The sequence below is a fragment of the Pseudophryne corroboree genome, chromosome 1 (genome assembly GCF_028390025.1).
Source record: "Pseudophryne corroboree isolate aPseCor3 chromosome 1, aPseCor3.hap2, whole genome shotgun sequence".
Taxonomy (NCBI): Eukaryota; Metazoa; Chordata; class Amphibia; order Anura; family Myobatrachidae; genus Pseudophryne; species Pseudophryne corroboree.
In genome coordinates, this window is record NC_086444.1 from 1,246,675,107 (window position 1) to 1,246,701,926 (window position 26,820).

General features: G+C 47.7%; 1 protein-coding gene across 4 annotated transcripts in view; it reads right to left on the reverse strand.

Moving 5' to 3' along the window:
- Nucleotides 1–1,820: 1,820 nt before the first annotated feature.
- Nucleotides 1,821–26,820, reverse strand: part of PCGF1 (polycomb group ring finger 1) — a 57,360-nt gene continuing 32,360 nt past the window's right edge. For 2 of the 4 annotated variants that reach the window (XM_063954171.1, XM_063954161.1), the window contains exons 4-9: nt 23,244–23,318; nt 22,944–23,052; nt 21,481–21,514; nt 21,211–21,315; nt 13,967–14,047; nt 1,821–2,131 (exon numbers count right to left, since the gene is read on the reverse strand). In XM_063954171.1, coding sequence (XP_063810241.1) covers nt 2,084–2,131; nt 13,967–14,047; nt 21,211–21,315; nt 21,481–21,514; nt 22,944–23,052; nt 23,244–23,318 — 452 coding nt within the window. In that variant the 3' untranslated portion in view covers nt 1,821–2,083. The remainder of the gene's footprint in view (nt 2,132–13,966; nt 14,048–21,210; nt 21,316–21,480; nt 21,515–22,943; nt 23,053–23,243; nt 23,319–26,820) is intronic. The other 2 variants (XM_063954188.1, XM_063954179.1) reach the window with 2 other exon arrangements.

Here is a 26,820-nt window from a genome sequence, read left to right on the forward strand (position 1 = left end):
AATCAGCTGTTGGTTTTGTAACGTGAAATTGGTAATTCATCCCTAATGGTCTAGTATAAGGCCGATCCAACGGAGCAGATTAATCACTTAACACAGTTGATTCGCTGAACACTAAATACAAGACAAGTGGGAGTGTAAGCGGCTAATGCCATCGATACCACCACATGCTGAGCAGAGAAACGTGCTTGCTGACCTTCACTGCCAGTGACACGCAGCTGGAACACACTGATGAAACTGCCACATGCTGAGCAGAGAAACGCGCCAGCTGACGTACACTGCCAGTGACATGCAGCTGGAACACAGTGATGAAACTGCCACATGCTGAGCAGAGAAACGCGCCAGATGACCTTCAACTGCCAGTGACACGCAGCTGGAAACGCTCTGACGAAACCACCACATGCTGAGCAGAGAAACGCGCTAGCTGACGTACACTGCCAGTGACATGCAGCTAGAACACACTGACAAAACCGCCACATGCTGGGCAAAGAAACGCGCTGGTTGACCTTCACTGCCAGTGACACGCAGCTGGAACAGACTGATGAAACTGCCACATGCTGAGCAGAGAAACGCGCCAGCTGACCTTCAACTGCCAGTGACACGCAGCTGGAAACTCTCTGACGAAACCACCACATGCTGAGCAGAGAAACGTGCTAGCTGACGTACACTGCCAGTGACATGCAGCTGGAACACACTGACAAAACCGCCACATGCTGGGCAAAGAAACGCGCTGGTTGACCTTCACTGCCAGTGACACGCAGCTGGAAACATTCTGACGAAACCGCCACATGCTGGCCAGAGAAATGCATTAGCTGACCTTCACTGCCAGTGACACGCAGCTGGAAACGCTCTGCTGAAACCGCACTTGCTGAGCAGAAAAACGCGCTAGCTGACCTACACTGCCAGTGACACGCAGCTGGAACACACTGATGAAACCGCCACATGCTGGGCAGAGAAACGCGCTAGCTGACCTTCAATGCCAGTGACATGCAGCTGGAAACGTTTTGACGAAACTGCCACATGCTGAGCAGAGAAACGCGCTAGCTGACCTTCACTGCCAGTGACAAGCAGCAGGAACACACTCTGATGGAACTGGGGGCATGCAAAGTCCAGAAAGTCTCCTGCCACACATACTGCCGGGGGCTGGATGGAGAGCGCAAGACATGGCCGGTACAATGCATTACAATCAGGCCCTGATAGCACGGTGCGCCATGTACTGGGAGAAGATGGTGCACGCCTGCAATACCATCATATCTCCGCTGCTCAGGGGACCCGTGACTTACCTTGCAGAGAAGCCTGAACTTACAGCACGTGAGCAGCGTTTCTATCTGTGGAGTATAAAAGTCCTTTCTGAATTATAATAACTGTCATATAACCCTCAGGCACCAACATAAAATCTAAAGCGACAACGACACTAACAAGGAAATGTTTTGCGATGGCCAAGTTGTTAGTGAAGGATACCTGGCCACGTATATACAAGTCACCTATTTCTGCCGTTATCCAGTTCTGTGCAGCTAGACAATTTGTACACTGCCCCAGCCACGTTGAGGTGCCCATACATCAGGGGAGAGGCCAGACTGGCGTCAGTGGAATGGAGAATTGCAGCTCGGATGTAGTAACCACATTACGCGTGTAATCCCACCAACCTTTAGCTCCAGAAGTGTCCACTCTTCTTCCTGCCCTTGTGCTCCCCATACAGAAGCCTCCCTAAACCTAGCTGACCGCCTTCACCAGGGATCTCCCAAGATAACGATACCCCAGTAGTGTGAGGGCATTGTGGGTGAAGCAAATCTGCGGAGAATAACCCACTTCCAAGCCTCACGAAATGGTCATTCATGAAAATAGCTTTTTTTTATTATTATTATTATTATTATTATTATTATTATTAAATAAAAAACACAAAATAAACTTTTCACTCTAAAAATAGCCTATATAAAAGCGTAAAGGCACGGACAGGCTGGGGGTCCTCAGAGTGGTGGGCAGACTACCCCGTTCCACCATCTTCACACAGCCCACTGGCCAATAAAGGAGAACTCTTCTGTATATACATATGGACAATGGATATAGTTCAGGTTATCGGTCTGTGTCACCTCCTCTTCTCCTTCACACTGTAGGACAGAACGAGGGGAGCCGGCTGCAAAACAGAATACAGGTGGTTACAGGGGCTCGGCTACACCCCGGGTCTGCTAGACACAGTGCAACGAACAGCAAAAGTAAGGAGCTACAACCCGGGTCTGCTAGACACAGTGCAACGAGCAGCAAAAGTAGGGAGCTACACCCCGGGCCTGCTAGACACAGTGCAACGAGCAGCAAAAGTAAGGAGCTACAACCCGGGTCTGCTAGACACAGTGCAACGAGCAGCAAAAGTAGGGAGCTACACCCTGGTTCTACTATACAAAACAAGAGGAGCGAAAGTAGGGAGCTACAGTGCATCCGGAAAGTTCTCACAGAGCTTCAATTTTTCCACATTTGGTTACGATACAGCCTTATTCCAACATGGAATACATTCATTTTTTCCCCTCAGAATTCTACACACAATACCCCCATAATGACAACGTGAAAAAAGTTTTTTTGAGATTTTTGCAAATTTATTAAAAATAAAAAACTAAGAAATCACATGTACATAAGTATTCAGTCTTTGCTCAATACTTTGTTGATGCAGCTTTGGCAGCAATTACAGCCTCAAGTCTTTTTGAATATCATGCCACAAGCTTGGCACACCTATCTTTGGGCAGTTTCGCCCATTCCTCTTTGCAGCACCTCTCAAGCTCCATCAGGTTGGAGGGGAAGCGTCGGTTCACAGCCATTTTCAGATCTCTCCAGAGATGTTCAATCGGATTCAAGTCTGGGCTCTGGCTGGGCCACTCAAGGACATTCACAGAGTTGTCCTGAAGCCACTCCTTTGATATCTTGGCTGTGTGCTTAGGGTCGTTGTCCTGCTGAAAGATGAACAGTCGCACCAGTCTGAAGTCAAGAGCGCTCTGGAGCAGGTTTTTATCCAGGATGTCTCTGTACATTGCTGCATTCATCTTTCCCTCTCTCCTGACTAGTCTCCCAGGTCCTGCTGCTGAAAAACATCCCCACAGCATGATGCTGCCACCACCATGCCTCACTGTAGGGATGGTATTGGCCTGGTGATGAGCGGTGCCTGGTTTCCTCCAAACAGTACCCAGGGATTCACGCCAAAGAGTTCAATCTTTGTCTCATCAGACCAGAAAATTTTGTTTCTCATGGGCTGAGAGTCCTTCAGGTGCATTTTGGCAAACTCCAGGTGGGCTGTGTGGCCGGAGAGACCCCCGGCCATGTGGACAATGGACGCCGCAGCACTGAAGGGGTTAACCCCTAGTGCCCGGCGCCATTATAAGGACAATGGGCGCTTGGCGCCATATTTAAAATGTATAGGGCGCTAGGTGTCTATTAATGAAAAAAAATAAGATTTTACTCATCGGTAAATCTATTTCTCGTAGTCCGTAGTGGATGCTGGGGACTCCGTAAGGACCATGGGGAATAGACGGGCTCCGCAGGAGACTGGGCACTCTTAAAGAAAGATTAGGTACTATATCTGGTGTGCACTGGCTCCTCCCTCTATGCCCCTCCTCCAGACCTCAGTTAAGGAAACTGTGCCCGGAAGAGCTAACATTACAAGGAAAGGATTTGAACCCCAGGGTAAGACTCAAACCAGCCACACCAATCACACCGTACAACTTGTGATAACCTTACCCAGTTAACAGTATGAATATAACTGAGCCTCACACAACGGATGGCTCATAACAAAAAACCCTGTAATTAACAATAACTATATACAAGCATTGCAGAAACAGTCCGCACTTGGGACGGGCGCCCAGCATCCACTACGGACTACGAGAAATAGATTTACCGGTGAGTAAAATCTTATTTTCTCTGACGTCCTAGTGGATGCTGGGGACTCCGTAAGGACCATGGGGATTATACCAAAGCTCCCAAACGGTCGGGAGAGTGCGGATGACTCTGCAGCACCGAATGGGCAAACTCAAGGTCCTCCTTAGCTAGGGTATCAAACTTGTAGAATTTTGCAAACGTGTTTGACCCCGACCAAGTAGCTGCTCGGCAAAGTTGCAGTGCCGAGACCCCTCGGGCAGCCGCCCAAGAAGAGCCCACCTTCCTTGTGGAATGGGCCTTTACTGATTTAGGATGCAGCAATCCCGCCGCAAAATGAGCCTGCTGAATTGTGTTAAATATCCAGCGAGCAATTGTTTGCTTTGAAGCAGGTGCTCCCAACTTGTTGGGTGCATACAGTATAAACAGCGAGTCAGTCTTCCTGACTGCAGCCGTTCTGGAAACATAAATCTTCAAAGCCTGGAATACGTCCAGTAACTTGTAGTCCTCCAAATCACGAGTAGCCGCAGGCACCACAATAGGTTGGTTCAGATGAAAAGATGACACCATCTTTGGCAGAAAACGTGGACGGGTCCGCAATTCTGCCCTGTCCATATGGAAAACCAGATAGGGGCTTTTACAAGATAAAGCCGCCAATTCTGACACACGCCTAGCCGAAGCCAAGGCCAACAACATGACCACTTTCCAAGTGAGGTACTTGAGCTCCACTGTCTTAAGTGGCTCGAACCAGTGGGATTTTAGAAATTCCAATACTACGTTGAGATCCCAAGGTGCCACTGGTGGCACAAAAGGGGGCTGAATGTGCAGCACTCCTTTATCGAATGTCTGAACCTCAGGCAACGAAGCCAGTTCTTTTTGAAAGAAAATGGATAGGGCCAAGATTTGGACCTTTATGGACCCTAATTTTAGGCCCATAGTCACACCTGCTTGTAGAAAGAGCAGGAATCTTCCCAACTGGAATTCCTCGGTAGGGGCCTTCTTGGCCTCACACCAGGCAACATATCTTCGCCAAATTCGGTGATATTGTTTTGCCGTGACGTCTTTCCTAGCCTTTATTAGCGTACAAATTACTTCTTCCAGAATGCCCTTTTCTGCTAGGATCCGGCGTTCAACCGCCATGCCGTCAAACGCAGCCGCGGTAAGTCTTGGAACAGACAAGGCCCCTGTTGTAACAGGTCTGGTCTGAGAGGCAGAGGCCATGGGTCCTCTGTGAGCATTTCCCGCAGTTCCGGGTACCAAGTTCTTCTTGGCCAATCCGGAGCTACGAGGATTGTTCTTACTCCTCTTTTCCTTACAATTCTCAACACCTTGGGTATGAGAGGCAGAAGAGGAAACACATAGACTGACTGGAACACCCATGGCGTTACCAGGGCGTCCACTGCTATTGCCTGAGGGTCCCTTGACCTGCCGCAATACCTTTTTAACTTTTTGTTTAGCCGGGACGCCATCATGTCCACCTGTGGTAGTTCCCACTGATTTACAATTAACGAAAAGACCTCCTGATGAAGTCCCCACTCTCCCGGGTGTAGGTCGTGCCTGCTGAGCAAGTCTGCTTCCCAGTTGTCCACTCCCGGAATGAACACTGCTGACAGTGCTTGTACATGATTCTCCGCCCAACGAAGAATCCTGGTGGCTTCCGCCATAGCCACTCTGCTTCTTGTGCCGCCCTGGCGGTTTACATGGGCGACCGCCGTGATGTTGTCTGACTGTATCAGAACAGGTTGGTCTCGGAGTAGAGGCTCCGCCTGACTCAGGGCGTTGTATATCGCCCTTAGTTCCAGGATATTGATGTGTAGACAAGTCTCCTGACTTGACCACATTCCTTGGAAGTTTCTTCCTTGAGCGACTGCCCCCCACCCTCGGAGGCTTGCATTCGTGGTCACCAGGACCCAGTCCTGTATGCCGAACCTGCGACCCTCGAGATGGTGAGTCCTTTGCAGCCACCACAGCAGAGACACCCTGGCCCTGGGGGACAGGGCGATCAGCCGGTGCATATGAAGGTGGGATCCGGACCACTTGTCCAGTAGATCCCACTGAAAGATCCTCGCATGGAACCTGCCGAAGGGAATGGCTTCATATGACGTCACCATCTTTCCCAGGACTCGAGTGCAGTGATGCACCGATACCTGCTTTTGCTTCAGGAGATCTCTGACCAACGTCACCAGCTCCTGAGCCTTTTCCTCCGGGAGAAACACCTTTTTCTGGACTGTGTCCAGAATCATGCCCAGAAAGGGTATTAGCTGCGACTTTGGAATATTCAGGATCCAGCCGTGTTGTTGCAACACCATTTGGGAATGAGCAACATTGATCAGCAACTGCTCCCTGGATCTCGCCTTTATGAGGAGATCGTCCAAGTATGGGATAATTGAAACTCCTTGTCTTCGAAGGAGTACCATCATCTACGCCATTACCTTGGTAAAAATTCTCGGTGCCGTGGAGAGACCAAACGGCAGCGTCTGGAACTGGTAATGAGAGTCTTGTACCACAAACCTGAGGTACTCCTGATGAGGGGGGTAGATTGGGACATGTAAGTACGCGTCCTTGATGTCCAGAGACACCATAAAATCCCCAACTTCCAGGCTTGCAATGACCGCTCTGAGCGATTCCATTTTGAATTTGAATTTCCTCAGGTAAACGTTCAGGGACTTTAAATTCAGAATTGGTCTTACTGAACCGTCCGGTTTCGGAACCACAAAAAACGTGGAATAGTAACCCTTTCCCTGTTGAAGGACGGGTACCTTTACAATTACCTGTTGAAGGTATAGCTTGTGAATTGCCGCCAGCACCACCTCCCTTTCCATGGGGGAAGCTGGCAAGGCCGATTTTAGGAAACGGTGAGGCGGTATCACCTCGAATTCCAGCTTGTAACCCTGGGATAGTATTTGTATTGCCCAAGGATCCACTTGTGTGCGAACCCACTGGTGGCTGAAATATCTGAGGCGCGCCCCCACCGCTCCTGGCTCCACCTTTGGAGCCCCAGCGTCATGCGGTGGACTTAGCGGAAGCAGGGGAGGATTTTTGTTCCTGGGAACTGGCTGCATGGTGCAGCTTCTTACCTCTACCCCTACCTCTGGCAAGAAAGGAGGCCCCTCTAACCTTCTTGCTTCTTGGTGGACGAAAGGACTGCATTTGGTAATATGGTGCTTTCTTAGGCTGTGAGGAAACAAAATGGCAGAAACTTTGATTTCCCATCAGTAGCTGTGGCTACGAGGTCCGAGAGACCTTCACCAAACAGTTCCTCACCTTTATATGATAAAACTTCCATATGTCTCTTAGAATCAGCGTCCCCTGTCCATTGCAGAGTCCATAAGACCCTTCTGGCTGCAATGGAGAGGGCGCTTACCCTAGAACCCAGCAAGCAAATATCTCTCTGAGCATCCCGCATATACAGGACAGTTACCTTAATATGTCCCAGGGTTAATAAAACAGATTACCTATCCAGGGTATCTAATTCCTCGGACAGAGTATCTGTCCATGCCGCCACTGCGCTACACATCCAGGCTGAAGCGATAGCTGTCCTGAGCAAAGTACCCGAGTGCGTGTAAACCGATTTCAGGATACCTTCCTGTTTCCTATCCGCCGGGTCCTTGAGGGTGGCCGTATCCGGAGACGGGAAGGCCACCTTTTTAGACAAGCGCGTCAACGCCTTGTCTACCTTGGGGGACAACTCCCAACGCAGCCTGTCTTTTGGCGGGAAGGGGTACGCCATCAGCAATCTCTTGGAAATCACAAATTTTCTCTCAGGAGATTCCCAGGCTTTTTCACATAACTCATTCAGTTCATGGGACGGGGAAAAGTGACTTCTTGCTTTTTCTCCCCATACATATGAACCCTCTTGTCAGCGACAGGGGTTTCCTCTGAAATGTGCAAAACATCCTTCATTGCAATTATCATGTAACGTATGGCCTTAACCATTTTAGGCTGTAATCTCGCCTCCTCCTCGTCGACACTGGAGTCAGACTCCGTGTCGGCATCTGTGTCAACTAACTGGGATAGCGGCCGCTTGTGAGCGCCTGAAGGTCCCTGAGCTGTGGGATCAGGCACTGGTTGAGACCCTGACTGTCCCAAGGCTTCAGCTTTGTCTAACCTCTTATGCAAAGAGTAAACATTCTCATTTAACACCTTCCACATATCCATCCAGTCCGGTGTCGACACCGCTGTCGGCGACACCACATCCATCTGCACTTGCTCCGCCTCCACGTATCCCTCCTCAAACATGTCAACTGACGTACCGACACACAGCAAACACACAGGGAATGCTCTAATTGAGGACAGGACCCCACAAAGGCTTTTGGGGAGACAGAGAGAGAGAATGCCAGCACACACCACAGCGCTAAATAACCCAGGGATTTACACTATAACTATGTTTTTCCCCTTCGCTGCTGATACTGTAAATATGCGCCTAAATTTAAGTGCCCCCCCCTCTCTTTTTTCCCTTGTTGTACCTTGTATACTGCAGGGAAGAGCCTGGGGAGCCTCTTCCAGCGGAGCCGTGAAGAAAAAATGGCGCTGGTTAGTGCTGAGGAAGAAGCTCCGCCCACTTAGCGGCGGGCTTCTGTCCAGCTCTCAGATACTGAAAATGGCGGGGGTTTTACATATATACAGTCTAGGACTGTATATACGTTATATTTTTGCCCAAAGGTAATGTAATTGCTGCCCAGGGCGCTCCCCCCAGCGCCCTGCACCCTACAGTGACCGGTGTGCGGTGGGAGCAATGGCGCACAGCTGCGGTGCTGTGCGCTACCTTAAAATGAAGACAGGGTCTTCTTGCCGCCGATTTTGATCTTCTATCCTGGACTCCAGTGCTTTTGGCTCTGCGAGGGGGACGGCGGCGCGGCTCCGGGAACGGACGACCGAGGACAGGTGCCTGTGTTCGATCCCTCTGGAGCTAATGGTGTCCAATAGCCTAAGAAGCACAACCTAGCTCTCGTAGCAGAGAGTCTGTTGCCAGCAGATCTCACTGAAAATAAAAAACCTAACAAATACTTTCTTTTCTAGCAGGCTCAGGAGAGCCCACTAGGTGCCTCCAGCTCTGGCCGGGCACAGATTCTAACTGAGGTCTGGAGGAGGGGCATAGAGGGAGGAGCCAGTGCACACCAGATATAGTACCTAATCTTTCTTTAAGAGTGCCCAGTCTCCTGCGGAGCCCGTCTATTCCCCATGGTCCTTACGGAGTCCCCAGCATCCACTAGGACGTCAGAGAAATATATATTTTTAAATGTGTGCCGCGGTCCCGGACCTCTCCGGCGACCGCGGCAGTGAGGGCAGCCCCCGACGCGCTGAGCAGTGTGTGCGCACCGGGGGAGAGGGGAACCGCTGTAGCCGGAAGATCAGCTCCCGCTGCAGCCATCAGAGGTGCGCTGCCGGAGACCGGGAGCTCTGCTCCCGGCGACCGCGAGCACAGCCCCCCGGCGCACTAGCTGTGTGCGCGCCGGGGGGAGAAGGGGGAGCCGCTGCGGCTGGGAGCTCAGCTCCCGCTGCAGTGCTCTCTGTGGGTGCCGCCGCTGCTCCCGGCGCCTCAGCCAATCGGAGGTGGCCAGCCGCGGCAGCCAGGACGAACGTCCCGGGCTGCTGGGCGGCAAGGGGGGTTCGCCGTAGCCCGGCTCCCCGCCGGATGCTGCGACGAGGCCACAGTTCAGCGCCGCTCATGGGGGACGCTCCCGGCACCTCAGCGCTGCAAAGGGCACAGAGCCACGGCGGCTGGGACAAGCGTCCTGAGCAGACGGGCTTCCAATAAGGGGGGTGCGCCGCACCGTGCGGCGAGGCCAGTGAAGTAGTGCCACACTGGGGAGACAGGGAGAGCCAGCTCCATGGACCCCAGTGGCAGGCAGGTAGGCTGGAGGATGGGGGAAGCCAGCCCCATACCTCCAGCACCGAGAGAGAGAGCCCTAGCAGCCAGGCTGCAGGGCTAGGGGAGCCAGCGCTGGGCACAGTATTTAAAACAAAAACCTTGTGTTTTAAAAGTAATAAAAAGTGTATTGTGCCGAGAGGCATTGCAGTGCCTTGGTATGTGGAGCCTGTGCAGGGCACAGGCTCAGTGTATATTAAAAGGGGAATGTACAGTGTATTTTAAATGAAATATATTTAAAGGTAAATTGCACTTACTTGGTTGCGTGTCCCAGGAGGGGGGAATCCATGGCTGTGCAGGCTGATGGATTCTCCCAGACCTTTTCCCCAAAAACGGAAAATACTTTCCCTTCCAGCCTCACTCTTGAAAGGGGAATTGAGAGAGAGAGAGAGAGGAGAAGCTCAGCTATGAAACAAGCTGAGTGGTTTTCTGGAGCTCCATAGAGATCACCCGTAGTGGCCAGGAAACCCTGACCGGGGAGCTAGGCTGCCCAGCTTTGGTGCCCGCATCCAGGCTGCAGACAGTGGGCTAGGTCCCGGGCAGGTTTCTGGAAGTCAGTTTAGGCGGGAAAACTTCCCCCAGCCTAGACTGAATGGCACCGGGGCGTATCCTGATCCTCCAGGATGGGACAGACAAAGGAGAGTGACCACTCCCCACTGTCCATAGAGAACAATGTTAGCTGTGCATGTGACCAAGGCATACACAGCTCATGGGTAAACATTGATTGGTTGTAGACCACCAGGCGGGCTTACCCCCTGTGGTAATGTGTATTGGAGTTAGATAAAAGGAGGGCAGTTGCCCCATGAAAGTTGTATTGTACCATCTTTATTCTGCTGGAACATCTTGTTGTATGCTGTTGCCCCTAGCAATAGGGAGGAGTCTTTTTAAAGGCTATTATTGAGCAAATAAACATCATCTGCCTCAAAAGATTGCTTCATCTTGTGACCTACAGGGTTATGCCAAACATAGCCCCGTCCTCCGGCTGTCCAGGGAAACACCTAACGTCTCAAAGTTCCGCCTTCCACCAGCTACCGGTAGCGGCCTAGTCAGGTGACTAGTGGGGATTCGTCAACACCACACAGGTGTGGTAAGGCAGGGTGTCGGCACATAAAGAGCAGAACCGTGGTTCCAAACGCCACGGCAGGTTAGGAGTTTGGTGGTGGCAGCATAAATCCGCCCACAGCGCAGTGGGTGGAGTCAGTAACAGGCGGTTACTGACGTTAAGTGGGAATCCCCTATGTGGACAGGCCTCGTGTGACCTGACCTTCCATTCTGTGCGCAGGGGGCGGGACGCGAAAGCGGCGAGTGCTTTCGTACGGAACAGTCCTGTCACAGGCTGCCATGTGTTTTTTACTAAAAAGTGACTTCCGTCTGGTCACTCTACCATGCAGGCCTGATTGATGGATTGCTGGAGAGATGGCTGTTCTTCTAGAAGGTTCACCTCTCTGCAAAGAGGAATGCTGTAGCTCTGACAGAGTGACCATCGGGTTCTTGGTCACCTCCCTGACTAGGGCCCTTCTCCCATGATTGCTCAGTTTAGACGGCCAGCCAGCTTTAGGAAGAGTCCTGGTGGTTCCGAACTACTTCCATTTACGGATGATGGAGGCCACTGTGCTTATTGGGACCTTCAAAGCAGCAGATATTTTTCTGCAGCCTTCCCCAGATTTGTGCCTCGAGAGACATTCCTGTCTCGGAAGTCTACAGATAATACCTTTGACTTCATACTTGGTTTGTGCTCAGACATACACTGTCAAGTGTGGGACCTTATATAGACAGGTGTGTACCCTTCCAAATCATGTCCAATCAACTGAATTTACCACAGGTGGACTCCAATTAAGCTGTAAGAACATCTCACTGATGATCAGTGGAAACAGGATGCTCCTGAGCTCAATTTTGAGCTTTATGGCAAAGGCTGTGAATACTTGTGTACATGTGATTTCTCAGTTTTTTATATTTAGAATAAATTAGCAAAAATCTAAAAAAATAACTTTTCACGTTGTCATTATGGGGTATTGTGTGTAGAATTTTGAGGACAAAATGAATTTATTCCATTTTGGAATAAGGCTGTAACATAACAACATTTGGAATAGGTGAAGCGCTATGAATACTTTCCGGATGCACTGTATACCTCAGGTCTGCTATACAAAGCAAGATTAGTGACAGTAGGGAGCGGTCTGCTGGAGGAGTCCTTACAAGGAATGAGGAGATGCGGCCCCACCTGTAGTCCCCCTGCACCTCACAGAAGGACAGTAGAGAGAGTAGGTACCAGGTTGGGACTTTGTTCTTATCACACACTGCATTAGCTACAAATAAATCACTAATAGTACAGACAAAGATCACTCGCTACTTATAATGTTACTGCTAGGAACATAAGGGAATATAACGCACTATTCTGGTAAAGGAGACTAGAGAAAACCCAAGAGGAAGCATCAAGTGTCTTAGGCCATCCTAGATTATGGGAACATGGACACTTAACATTCCCAAAATTAGTCACACCAATAACCTCTCACCTCCCATCATCCCCCAACCACCTCCTCTATCCAGCCACCGTACAACCTTCCCCTCTATCTAGCTACCCTACAATCACCCCAACCACCTCCCCTCTATCTAGCCACCCTACCACCTCCCCTTATATCCAGTCACCCTACCACCTCCCCCTCTATCCAGTCACCCTACCATCACCCCAACCACTTCCACGCTATCCAGTCACCCTACCATCTCCCCCTCTATCCAGTCACAATACCACCTACCCCTCTATCCAGTCACCCTACCACCTCTCCCTCTATCTAGCCACCCTACCATCACCCCAACCACCTCCCCTCTATCCAGCCACCCTACCATCTCCCCCTCTATCCAGCCACCCTACCATCTCCCCCTCTATCCAGCCACCCTACCGTATCCCCCTCTATCCAGCCACCCTACCGTATCCCCCTCTATCCAGTCACCCTACCGTATCCCCCTCTATCCAGTCACCCTACCGTATCCCCCTCTATCCAGTCACCCTACCGTATCCCCCTCTATCCAGTCACCCTACCGTATCCCCCTCTGTCCAGTCACCCTACCGTATTCCCCTCTGTCCAGCCACCCTACCGTATCCCCTCTGTCCAGCCACCCTACCGTATCCCCCTCTATCCAGTCACCCTACCATCTACCCCTCTATCCAGTCACCCTACCACCTCCCCCTCTGTCCAGTCACATTACCACCTCATCCTCTACCCAGTCACCCTACTGTATCCCCCTCTGTCCAGTCACCCTACCACCTCCCCCTCTGTCCAGCCACCCTACCACCTCCCCCTCTGTCCAGCCACCCTACCACCTCCCCCTCTGTCCAGCCACCCTACCACCTCAGCGTCTGTCCAGCCACCCTACCACCTCCCCCTCTATACAGCCACCCTACCATCTACCCCTCTATCCAGTCACACTACCACCTCCCCCTCTGTCCAGTCACCCTACCGTATCTCCCTCTGTCCAGTCACCCTAACGTATCCCCCTCTGTCCAGTCACACTAACGTATCCCCCTCTGTCCAACCACCCTAACGTATCCCCCTCTGTCCAGTCACCCTACCGTACCTCCCTCTGTCCAGTCACCCTAACGTATTCCCCTCTGTCCAGTCACCCTAACGTATTCCCCTCTGTCCAACCACCCTACCACCTCCCCCTCTATCCAGTCACCCTAACATCTACCACTCTATCCAGTCACACTACCACCTCCCCCTCTGTCAAGTCACCCTACCGTATCCCCCACTGTCCAGTCACCCTTCCGGATCCCCCTCTGTCCAGTCACCCTACTACCTCCCCCTCTGTCCAGCCACCCTACCACCTCCCCCTCTATCCAGCCACCCTACCACCTCCCCCTCTATCCAGTCACCCTACCACCTACCCCTCTATCCAGTCACCCTATCATCTTTCCCCTCTATCCAGTCACTCTACCACCTCCCCCTCTATCCAGTCACCCTACCACCTACCCCTCTATCCAGTCACCCTACCACCTACCCCTCTATCCAGTCACCCTATCATCTTTCCCCTCTATCCAGTCACTCTACCACCTCCCCCTCTATCCAGTCACCCTACCACCTACCCCTCTATCCAGTCACCCTATCATCTTTCCCCTCTATCCAGTCACTCTACCACCTTGCCCTCTATCCAGTCACCCTACCACCTACCCCTCTATCCAGTCACTCTACCACCTTGCCCTCTATCCAGCCACCCTCCTGTCACCCCAACCACCCCCACCTCCTCACTCACCTTGCCATACCAGTGAGACAGCCACAGTTGCTTCATGGTCATATTGTCAGGTAAGGTCTTATTGTCGAACAACAATTGAACCTGCACAAACATGAACCCATCCCAATAAATTATGAATATGAATAGTTACTGTACATAATGACCATATTCACACATCTAACTTCAGCCGACCAGACACGGGCACATAGAAATATTACGCTAAGCAGCCGCGGTCTCCAGCATGACTGGTCATGGTAGAGTAAGTGCGCCCCACAGTTAGAAACATAGAATGTAACGGCAGATAAGAACCACTCGGCCCATCTACTCTGACACTTTTTATTTTTATTTTGTAACCACCATCTTTTTACCTCAAACCTTATTTGATCCTTATTTCATTGTAAGGCTCCTTATGTCTATCCCATGCATGTTACATTGCTCTACTGTCTTATACTCTACCACCTCTGCTGGGAGGCAATTCCACTTGTCCACTACCCTTTCTGTGAAATAATTTTTATTAATTTAATTAATTGTTACATTGCTTACCTGCTTTTATGTCATCTGAGATAGTGACTCCTAGATCCCTTTCCTCCTCAGTAGTTTCCAGTATAGTGTCATTAATACTATATTTATCCTTTATGTCACCTGAAATAGTGACTCCTAGATCCCTTTCCTCCTCAGTAGTTCCCAGTATAGTGTCATTAATACTATATTTATCCTTTATGTCACCTGAAATAGTGACTCCTAGATCCCTTTCCTCCTCAGTAGTTCCCAGTATAGTGCCATTAATACTATATTTATCCTTTATGCCACCTGAAATAGTGACTCCTAGATCCCTTTCCTCCTCAGTAGTTTCCAGTATAGTGCCATTAATACTATATTTATCCTTTATGTCACCTGAAATAGTGACTCCTAGATCCCTTTCCTCCTCAGTAGTTACCAGTATAGCGCCATTATACTATATTTATCCTTTATGTCACCTGAAATAGTGACTCCTAGATCCCTTTCCTCCTCAGTAGTTCCCAGTATAGCGCCATTAATACTATATTTATCCTTTATGTCACCTGAGATAGTGACTCCTAGATCCCTTTCCTCCTCAGTAGTTCCCAGTATAGCGCCATTAATACTATATTTATCCTTTATGTCACCTGAGATAGTGACTCCTAGATCCCTTTCCTCATCAGTAGTTTCCAGTATAGTGCCATTAATACTATATTTATCCTTTATGTCACCTGAGATAGTGACTCCTAGATCCTTTTCCTCCTCAGTAGTTTCCAGTATAGTGCCATTATACTATATTTATCCTTTATGTCACCTGAAATAGTTACTCCTAGATCCCTTTCCTCCTCAGTAGTTCCCAGTATAGTGCCATTAATACTATATTTATCCTTTATGTCACCTGAAATAGTGACTCCTAGATCCCTTTCCTCCTCAGTAGTTCCCAGTATAGTGCCATTAATACTATATTTATCCTTTATGTCACCTGAAATAGTGACTCCTAGATCCCTTTCCTCCTCAGTAGTTCCCAGTATAGCGCCATTAATACTATATTTATCCTTTATGTCACCTGAAATAGTGACTCCTAGATCCCTTTCCTCCTCAGTAGTTTCCAGTATAGTGTCATTAAAACTATATTTATCCTTTATGCCACCTGAAATAGTGACTCCTAGATCCCTTTCCTCCTCAGTAGTTTCCAGTATAGTGCCATTAATACTATATTTATCCTTTATGTCCCCTGAAATAGTGACTCCTAGATCCCTTTCCTCCTCAGTAGTTCCCAGTATAGTGCCATTAATACTATATTTATCCTTTATGTCCCCTGAAATAGTGACTCCTAGATCCCTTTCCTCCTCAGTAGTTCCCAGTATAGTGCCATTAATACTATATTTATCCTTTATGTCACCTGAAATAGTGACTCCTAGATCCCTTTCCTCCTCAGTAGTTTCCAGTATAGTGCCATTAATACTATATTTATCCTTTATGTCACCTGAGATAGTGACTCCTAGATCCCTTTCCTCCTCAGTAGTTCCCAGTATAGTGCCATTAATACTATATTTATCCTTTATGTCACCTGAAATAGTGACTCCTAGATCCCTTTCCTCCTCAGTAGTTTCCAGTATAGTGCCATTAATACTATATTTATCCTTTATGTCACCTGAAATAGTGACTCCTAGATCCCTTTCCTCCTCAGTAGTTCCCAGTATAGTGCCATTAATACTATATTTATCCTTTATGTCACCTGAAATAGTGACTCCTAGATCCCTTTCCTCCTCAGTAATACCCAGTATAGTGCCATTAATACTATATTTATCCTTTATGTCACCTGAAATAGTGACTCCTAGATCCCTTTCCTCCTCAGTAGTCCCAGTATAGTGCCATTAATACTATATTTATCCTTTGTCACCTGAAATAGTTCCTCCTAGATCCCTTTCCTCCTCAGTAGTCACCAGTATAGTGCCATTAATACTATATTTATCCTTTATGTCACCTGTAATAGTGACTCCTAGATCCCTTTCCTCCTCAGTAGTTTCCAGTATAGTGCCATTAATACTATATTTATCCTTTATGTTACCTGAAATAGTGACTCCTAGATACCTTTCCTCCTCAGTAGTTTCCAGTATAGTGCCATTAATACTATATTTATCCTTTATGTTACCTGAAATAGTGACTCCTAGATACCTTTCCTCCTCAGTAGTTTCCAGTATAGTGCCATTAATACTATATTTATCATTTATGCCACCTGAAATAGTGACTCCTAGATCCCTTTCCTCCTCAGTAGTTTCCAGTATAGTGCCATTAATACTATATTTATCCTTTATGTCACCTGAGATAGTGACTCCTAGATCCCTTTCCTCCTCAGTAGTTTCCAGTATAGTGCCATTAATACTATATTTATCCTTTATGCCACCTGAAATAGTGACTCCTAGATCCCTTTCCTCCTCAGTAGTTTCCAGTATAGAACCATTAATACTATATTTATCCTTTATGTCACCTGAAATAGTGACTCCTAGATCCCTTTCCTCCTCAGTAGTTTCCAGTATAGCGCCATTAATACTATATTTATCCTTTATGTCACCTGAAATAGTGACTCCTAGATCCCTTTCCTCCTCAGTAGTTTCCAGTATAGTGCCATTAATACTATATTTATCCATTATGTCACCTGAAATAGTGACTCCTAGATCCCTTTCCTCCTCAGTAGTTCCCAGTATAGTGCCATTAATACTATATTTATCCTTTATGTCACCTGAAATAGTTCCTCCTAGATCCCTTTCCTCCTCAGTAGTTTCCAGTATAGTGCCATTAATACTATATTTATCCTTTATGTCACCTGAAATAGTGACTGCTAGATCCCTTTCCTCCTCAGTAATTTCCAGTATAGCGCCATTAATACTATATTTATCCTTTATGTCACCTGAAATAGTGACTCCTAGATCCCTTTCCTCCTCAGTAGTTTCCAGTATAATGCCATTAATACTATATTTATCCTTTATGTCACCTGAAATAGTGACTCCTAGATCCCTTTCCTCCTCAGTAGAGTCCAGTATAGTGCCATTAATACTATATTTATCCTTTATGTCACCTGAAATAGTTCCTCCTAGATCCCTTTCCTCCTCAGTAGTTTCCAGTATAGTGCCATTACTACTATATTTATCCTTTATGTTACCTGAAATAGTGACTCCTAGATCCCTTTCCTCCTCAGTAGTCTCCAGTATAGTGCCATTAATACTATATTTATCCTTTATGTCACCTGAAATAGTGACTCCTAGATCCCTTTCCTCCTCAGTAGTTCCCAGTATAGTGCCATTAATACTATATTTATCCTTTATGTCACCTGAAATAGTGACTCCTAGATCCCTTTCCTCCTCAGTAGTTCCCAGTATAGTGCCATTAATACTATATTTATCCTTTATGTCACCTGAAATAGTGACTCCTAGATCCCTTTCCTCCTCAGTAGTTTCCAGTATAGTGCCATTAATACTATATTTATCCTTTATGTCACCTGAGATAGTGACTCCTAGATCCCTTTCCTCCTCAGTAGTGTCCAGTATAGTGCCATTAATACTATATTTATCCTTTATGTCACCTGAAATAGTGACTCCTAGATCCCTTTCCTCCTCAGTAGTTCCCAGTATAGTGCCATTAATACTATATTTATCCTTTATGTCACCTGAAATAGTGACTCCTAGATCCCTTTCCTCCTCAGTAGTTTCCAGTATAGTGCCATTAATACTATATTTATCCTTTATGTCACCTGAGATAGTGACTCCTAGATCCCTTTCCTCCTCAGTAGTTCCCAGTATAGTGCCATTAATACTATATTTATCCTTTATGTCACCTGAGATAGTGACTCCTACATCCCTTTCCTCCTCAGTAGTTTCCAGTATAGTGCCATTAATACTATATTTATCCTTTATGTCACCTGAAATAGTGACTCCTAGATCCCTTTCCTCCTCAGTAGTTTCCAGTATAGTGCCATTAATACTATATTTATCCTTTATGTCACCTGAGATAGTGACTCCTAGATCCCTTTCCTCCTCAGTAGTCTTCAGTATAGTGCCATTAATACTATATTTATCCTTTATGTCACCTGAGATAGTGACTCCTAGATCCCTTTCCTCCTCAGTAGTTTCCAGTATAGTGCCATTAATACTATATTTATCCTTTATGTCACCTGAGATAGTGACTCCTAGATCCCTTTCCTCCTCAGTAGTTTCCAGTATAGTGCCATTAATATTATATTTATCCTTTATGTCACCTGAGATAGTGACTCCTAGATCCCTTTCCTCAGTAGTTTCCAGTATAGTGCCATTAATACTATATTTATCCTGTATGGCACCTGAAATAGTGACTCCTAGATCCCTTTCCTCCTCAGTAGTTTTCAGTATAGTGCCATTAATACTATATTTATCCTTTATGTCACCTGAAATAGTGACTCCTAGATCCCTTTCCTCCTCAGTAGTTTCCAGTATAGTGCCATTAATACTATATTTATCCTTTATGTCACCTGAAATAGTGACTCCTAGATCCCTTTCCTCCTCAGTAGTTCCCAGTATAGTGCCATTAATACTATATTTAAACTATATACTATATAGAACTGTAATTGCCAGACTCTTGACCATTCCTCTAGTCTACCTAGATCCTCAATCATTTGTTTTACCCCACCTGGTGTGTCTACCCTGTTGCATACCATTGTGTCATCTGTAAAAAGGCATACTGTCCCTTTAATGCCATTTGGAATGTCACCAAAAAGATATTAAAAAGCACTGGTCCAAGTACAGATCCCTGGTGTGGGTTGTGGTCGTTAGGTAGACAGGTTCATTAGGTCGACAGGTCAAAAGGTCGACATGAGTTTTTCACGATTTTTATCATTTTTTGACCTTTTTCTTACTTTACCGTTCCCATTAGTAGTCCACGTGCAACGGTAATCTGTGCCGAGCGCATTGGTAGCGGAGTGAGGCACCTTGCCCGAAGCATGGCGAGCAAAGCGAGCCATGCAAGGGGAACGCGGTACACTAATTTGGGTTCCCTGTCACTCTACAAAGAAAATGACACCCAAAAAAAGTTTAAAAACCCATGTCGACCTTTTGACCTTGCACATGTTGACCTACCGACCTAGTGCATGTCGACCCAATGCATGGGGTGCTCCACTGGTAACAATTCCCTCCTGTGAATGCACTCCATTTACCACAACTCTCTGTTTTCTATCCTTCAACCAAGATCTTGTCCATTCAATAATCTTAGTCTCCAATCCCAAGCTTCTAAGTGTTTTTAGCAGTCTGATGTGGAACAGTGTCAGAAGCCTTACTAAAGTCTAGATAAGCTATATCCATGGCTCCACCTTTATCCATCACTTTAGTCACAGTCAAAAAAAATCAATAAGATTTGTGTGACATGATCTCCCCCCAGTGAATCCATGCTGTTTGGGATCCAGTAAATTGCCGGATTTGAGATAATGTACAACTCTTTCTTTTAAGAGTGTTTCCATCAATTTCCCTACGACTGATGTAAGACTCACTGGTGTGTAGTTGTTTGCCTCTTCCTTACTTCCACTATTGTGCAGTGGGACTACGTTTGCTCTTTTCCAGTCCCCTGGAATTACTCCTGTAGCTAATAACTGGTTGAATAATCTGTCAGTGGCGCTACCAGCACCTCTTTAAGTTCTTTTAATATCCTTGGATGTATCCCATCTGGCCCCATAGATTTGTCCACTTTCAGCTTTGAGAGTTCTGTTAGGACCTTCTCCTCTGTAAATGTACTTGTTTCATTTTCCTGAATATCCCTGCAACTTAACTGTGGCCCCTTCCCCTCTCTTTCAGTAGTAAATACTGAGCAAAAATAATGATTAAGATGATCTGCTATTACATTGTCTCCTTCAACAAGACTCCCAGTGTCCGTCTTTAGTTTTATAATTCCGCTTTTTGTTTTTCTCCTTTCACTTATATACCTAAAAAACGTTTTGCCTCCTTTACCCACTGACTGGGCCATTTTCTCCTCAGCTTGTGCCTTTGCACATCTGATTACCTTCTTTGTCTCCTTCTGTCTAACAAGATATATCTCTTTGTCTTCATTATTTTGTGTCTGCTTATATTTCCTAAAATCCCTCTATTTTGCTCTCACAATATTTGCTACTTCTTTTGCAAACCACACTGGCTTCCTTTTCCTTGTGTTTTTCCTAACACTTTTGATACAAAGGTCTGTTGCCTTCAATATTGCACATTTTAATGTTTCCCACCTCTCCTGCACTCCTTCCACGTTCCTCCACTCTGCCAAAGAATCGCTTACACATTTTCCCATCCCTACAAAATCAGCCTTCCTAAAATCCAACACCTTTGTTTTTATATGGGATGAGTCTCTGTCTTTATGCTGAACCATACTGCTTGATGATCACTGGATCCCAGGTTTTCACCCACTTTTACGTCCGATATTCTGTCTCCATTTGTAAGTATTAAGTCTAATATTGCGTCTTTCCAAGTGGGCTCCCTCACCCGGAAAGACGCAATATTAGACTTAATACTTAGAAATGGAGACCGAATATCGGACGTAAAAGTTCCGTTTTAAGACTATGCCCTATGCCTATGCATTGGATGGAGCTATTATTAAATGCTATATGAAGAACACAGAAGGTGACGGAATAGTGGGAAGGAAGCAGTGAGCTATAACATGCAAGGCCGTACAACCACTTGTTCTCCAGCCAGAACTACCCTAGTCTCAAGTTCGCCGACAGTCCTAGGCTCTGGGATAGAGGGCAGAAAGATGGGATTATTTACCTGTGGGAACGGTGCACCAAGGCGGTGACAGAGAACCCTGCGCAGGTGACGAACTTCTGACCGCACTGAACACCTGACATATTTCTGCTGTAAAGAGACATCAGCCTAAGGTTACAAAGAGACATCAGCCTAAGGTTAGAAAACATGAGGACCGGCAGAGACAGACACCCCTGAGGTATAACGCAGGCACAGACTGGGTGCTATGGTTCCCTTATGAAGTTCAGGGGAAAAGAATAGACACCAGATATATAGGTTCAAAAAATAGGTCACCTGCAAGATGAACTTCTTCTTGTCCTTTCCAGCCCTAAAAGACCAAGAAACATGTGAGCAAAGCGCAAGAACTGAACTCCAGAAAGAGGACTTTCTCCATTCTCAGAGTGAACCTGGATCTAGACCCTCCTACACCATCTGCATTTACACACACCTGTCCCCAGATCTAGACCCTCCCACACACCTGTCCCCGGATCTAGACCCTCCTACACCATCTGCATTTACACACACCTGTCCCCGGATCTAGACCCTCCTACACCATCTGCATTTACACACACCTGTCCCCGGATCTAGACCCTCCTACACCATCTGCATTTACACACACCTGTCCCCGGATCTAGACCCTCCTACACCATCTGCATTTACACACACACACACACACACACACACACACACACGTGTCCCTGCATCTAGACCCTACCACACTTCTGTCCCCGGATCTAAACCCTCCTACACCATCTGCATTTACACACACCTGTCCCCGTATCTAGACCCTCCCACACCATCTGCATTTACACACACCTGTCCCCGGATCTAGACCCTCGTACACCATCTGCATTTACACACACACGTGTCCCCGCATCTAGACCCTCCCACACTTCTGTCCCCGGATCTAGACCCTCCTACACCATCTGCATTTACACACACCTGTCCCCGGATCTAGACCCTCCTACACCATCTGCATTTACACACACACACACACACACACACACACGTGTCCCTGCATCTAGACCCTCCCACACTTCTGTCCCCGGATCTAGACCCTCCTACACCATCTGCATTTACACACACCTGTCCCCGTATCTAGACCCTCCCACACCATCTGCATTTACACACACCTGTCCCCGTATCTAGACCCTCCTACACCATCTGCATTTACACACACCTGTCCCCGGATCTAGACCCTCCTACACCATCTGCATTTACACACACCTGTCCCCAGATCTAGACCCTCCCACACCATCTGCATTTACACACACCTGTCCCCGGATCTAGACCCTCCTACACCATCTGCATTTACACACACCTGTCCCCAGATCTAGACCCTCCCACACCATCTGCATTTACACACACCTGTCCCCGGATCTAGACCCTCCTACACCATCTGCATTTACACACACCTGTCCCCGGATCTAGACCCTCGTACACCATCTGCATTTACACACACACCTGTCTCTGGATTTAGAGACTCGAATACAATATATTCTAGCATTTACACACGTTCATCATCTTATACAGTTCTAGTACCTAATAACACGCACTGCATTTACCGTCCTGTCTGCGGATCTAGAATCTAATACACCCTCTGTATTTATACACGTGTCCCGGGATACATTGTAGCGTCACCAAACTGTTCCCACCACGCACTCATACCCTTATTTCTATGTTTTCCTCTCCAGGTGTCTGACCATGGATCTAGGATTACAACCCACAAATCACTTCCATAGGTTATATCATCTTACCCCAATTTCTCCAGGCACAGACAGACGTGTTCATCATTCCTGTAATAGTGTGATGTACTCTGAGAGACGGCCAGTGAGAGAGACAGCCGAGATACATCCACCACCGGATCTACAGGAAAATAAAAGGTAAGAGGAGTGAGCAGCGCCTCAGTTTTGCTTTATGTTACATTGCAGAGTTTATTATAATGATTCTGATCAGCAGTGTGTAGTGCTATAGAGTGTGCATCTGCATTTTCTCTTTTTCTCTGGGTAGGACAGAATTATAACTGCGGGTTAGTAACAGACATTAGCTACTTTTACCTTCAACTGTGCTTGTCTGCAGGACTCGTTCCAGTCCTCGTGACTGATAGAATTCCCGGATTCTGCTGTCCTCATCTAAAAAGCCAAGAGAAAGTAGTAATAATAGGACTTTAATACCTACCGGTAATTCCTTTTCGCGTAGTCTGTAGGGAATACTGGGATGGTCTAGTATCATGGGGTATAGAGATCGGGTCCATTGGAGCCTGGCACTTTAAATTTCTTCAGTGTGTGCTGGCTCCTCCCTCTATGCCCCTCCAGCAGACCCAGTCTAGGAAAACTGTGCCCGAGGAGACGGACATACTTTGAGAGGAGGAAAATAGACAAGAAGGTAGTGAGAAACGAACCAGCACAACCATAACAAGAGGATAGCAATGCTAACCACAACTAAAAATAGGGACAGCAACAGCAGACCCAAACAAGAACACTTGCAGAAAGAACGAAGCACAGAGGAGGGTGCCCAGTATCCCCTACGCACTACGAGAAAAGGAATTACCAGTATATATTACATTCCTATTTTGTCTAACGTCTTAGGGGATACTGGGATAGTCTAGTATCACGGGGAAGTCCCAAAGCTCCCAGACCGGGTGGGAGAGTGCTGAGACCCCTGCAAAACCGATTGACCAAACTGAAGGTCCTCTGTAGCCAAAGTATCGAACCTGTACAATTTAACAAACGTGTTTGAACCAGACCAAGTAGCCGCTCGGCATAAGCCGAGACACCCCGGGCAGCCGCCCAGGAAGAACCCACCGACCGCGTGGAGTGGGCCTGAACAGACCTTGGCAGCGGCAAAGCTGCCGCAGAGCAAGCCTGTTGGATCGCAAGCCTGATCCAATGCGCAACTGACTGCTTAGAAGCAGGACAACCAATCTTGGGAACGTCAGAGAACAAAATGCGACTCTTGACATAAACCTTCAAAGCCCGAACCACGTCCCAGGACTTTGGCGTAACAGGAACCACTACTGACTGATTGATGCGAAACACCGACACCACTTTAGGTAAAAATTGCGGCCGAGTTCTGAGCTCCACCCAGTCCTTGTGGACCACCAGATAAGGGCCCTAACTCTGAAACACGTCTCGTAGAGGCCAAGACCAACAACATGATAGCCTTCCATGTCAAATACTTCATGTCCACCCTGTGTAAAGGTTCAAACCAGTCCAATTGGAGAAAGGTCAGAACCAAATTGAGATCCAACGGCGCTGTGGGAGGCACAAAGGGTGGTTGAATACGAAGGACACCCTTCAAGAACATCTGGACTTCCGGGATAACAGCCAACTGTCTGGAAGAAGATAGATAAGGCCGAGATCTGAACCTTGATGGAGCCTAAGCGTAGGGCGATATCCACATCTGCCTGCAGGAAGAGTAAGAACCTACGTAGATGAAAAGCCACAGTAGAATACTGTCAAACCTTACACCAAGTAACGTACTTCTTCCACATGCGATGGTAAGGTTTTGACGTGACCATCTTCCTGGTTTGGACAATAGTCGAGATAACCTTGCCGGGAAGACATTTCCTGGCTAAAATCTCCCTTTCTCCTTCATCCACTAGGGGACACTGGAGTGCAGATACAATGGGGATATAGTAGGCAGTAACTGGGAGTTGGCACTTTAAATTTATAACCATATGACTAGCTCCTCCCCTTCTATGTCCCCCCTCCAAGCCAGTCTTTAATTTATGCCCAAGGGAGCTGGTTCGCTCTCGGGACTTCTCCAGAAGAATTTTTTATTTTTATTTATTCTTTTATTTTTACTCACAGACTGGCAGCTCTGCCTCTGCCAGTCTGAACCGCGGGAGCTGCCGGCAGGGTCCCACTTCTGGTTAGTCTATCTTTCCTCCTTTTCTGTTACTACCTCAATTTCTGAAACGCATAAAAGGGAGAATGCGCGCTAGTCCTCCCGGTGACTCCAGATTGGCCACGCAGGACTTGGAACTCCACCCTGCACCTGTTGTCAGTAGAGGAGCCTAGTCCTCCTGCATCTACGGGACGATCTACTTCAACAGGGTCCTTTTCTTTGTTCAGCCTCACACAGGTTTCGTATGACGGCGTGGCTGTTCACGAGACCTTCTCAGAAGGAAGGAGTTCCCTCGTTCGGTTATACCTACTATGCTCCGAATTCTGAAGTCAGTTACCTCGTCTCACTATTGCCACTTTTGGAAACTTTATGTGGCCTGGTGGGAATGACGAGGGTTTTTCATTTAGCCGCTTTGCTTTCTCCAGGTGGTTTTCTCGGTTGCGCTTCGACTAGGTTTACTTGAGTTTCAGGTCTCTGCTCTTTCGGTTTTCTTCCAAAGGGAATTAGCCTGGCTGCCGGAAGTTCGGACTTTCTTGCAGGGAGTTCTTTAAATGCAGCCTCCCTTTCGCCCTCCAACGGCACCATGGGACCTCAAACTGGTTCTCACGTTTCTGCAGTCTATGGGGGTAATTCTGAGTTGATCACAGCAGGAACAGCAGTTGGGCAAAACCACGTGCACTGCAGGTGTGGCAGATGTAACATGTGCAGAGAGAGTTAGATTTGGGTGGGTTATTTTGTTTCTGTGCAGGGTAAATACTGGCTGCTTTATTTTTACACTGCAAATTAGATTGCAGATTGAACACACCCCACCCAAATCTAACTCTCTCTGCACATGTTATATCTGCCTCCCCTGCAGTGCACATGGTTTTGCCCAACTGCTAACAAAGCTCTTGCTGCGATCAACTCAGAATTACCCCCTCTGTTATTTGAATTTCCGGAGTCGGTGGAGAAGTTTTATTTCACCTGGAAGGTGGTCCTTCTCCTGGCTCTGGCTTCGCCCAGATGGGTGTCGAAGCTTGGCTCTCTCTCTCTCTCTCTCTATTTCGCTCTTGTCGGCCATCTTGCCTGATATTACATAAGGATAGGGCTGAGCTTCATACTCAGCTGTCATCTCTTCCAGGGGTGGTGTCCGCTTTCACATAAATCAGCCACTTGTGTTTTTGGCCCTCTCTGCGGATTCACCGGATTCATGATCTTTGGATGTTGTCAGGGCGCTCCGACCCTCTGTACAGAGGACTTTGGCTATTCGACAGTCTGATTTCTTCTTTGTTCTGTACGATGATCCAGTCCTGGATGGCCGGGGTCCCAGCAGACGTTGGCCCGCTGGATATGTCTGACCATCAGTCAGGCTTATTTGGCTGTTGTTCGAGAGCCTCCATCTTCCATTTCGGCGCACTCTACGCGCTCTGTGGACGGCCGTCCGCGAGGTTTCCGTGACTACTTCATGTCGCGATGCCACTTGGTCGGGCAGTCATACGTTTGTCACGTTTTACAGATTTGACACTTTTGCGGCCCCTGTGTCACAGTTTGGCCAGGCGGTTTTGCAGGACTCTCAGCGCTCTACCGCCCGTTTTAGGAGCTCTGGGACGTCCCCATTGTATCTGCACTCCAGTGGCCCCTAGTGGATATAGGAGAAATCAGGATTTTGGTACTTACCTATAAATCCCTTTCTCAGATTCCACAGGGGCCACTGGACGCCCACCCAGCGCTGTTTCCTCCTTCTACACTTATCGGGTTGCATGTCACTGTGTGACTGCACGTATTGTTCATGTTACCCTCTCTCTA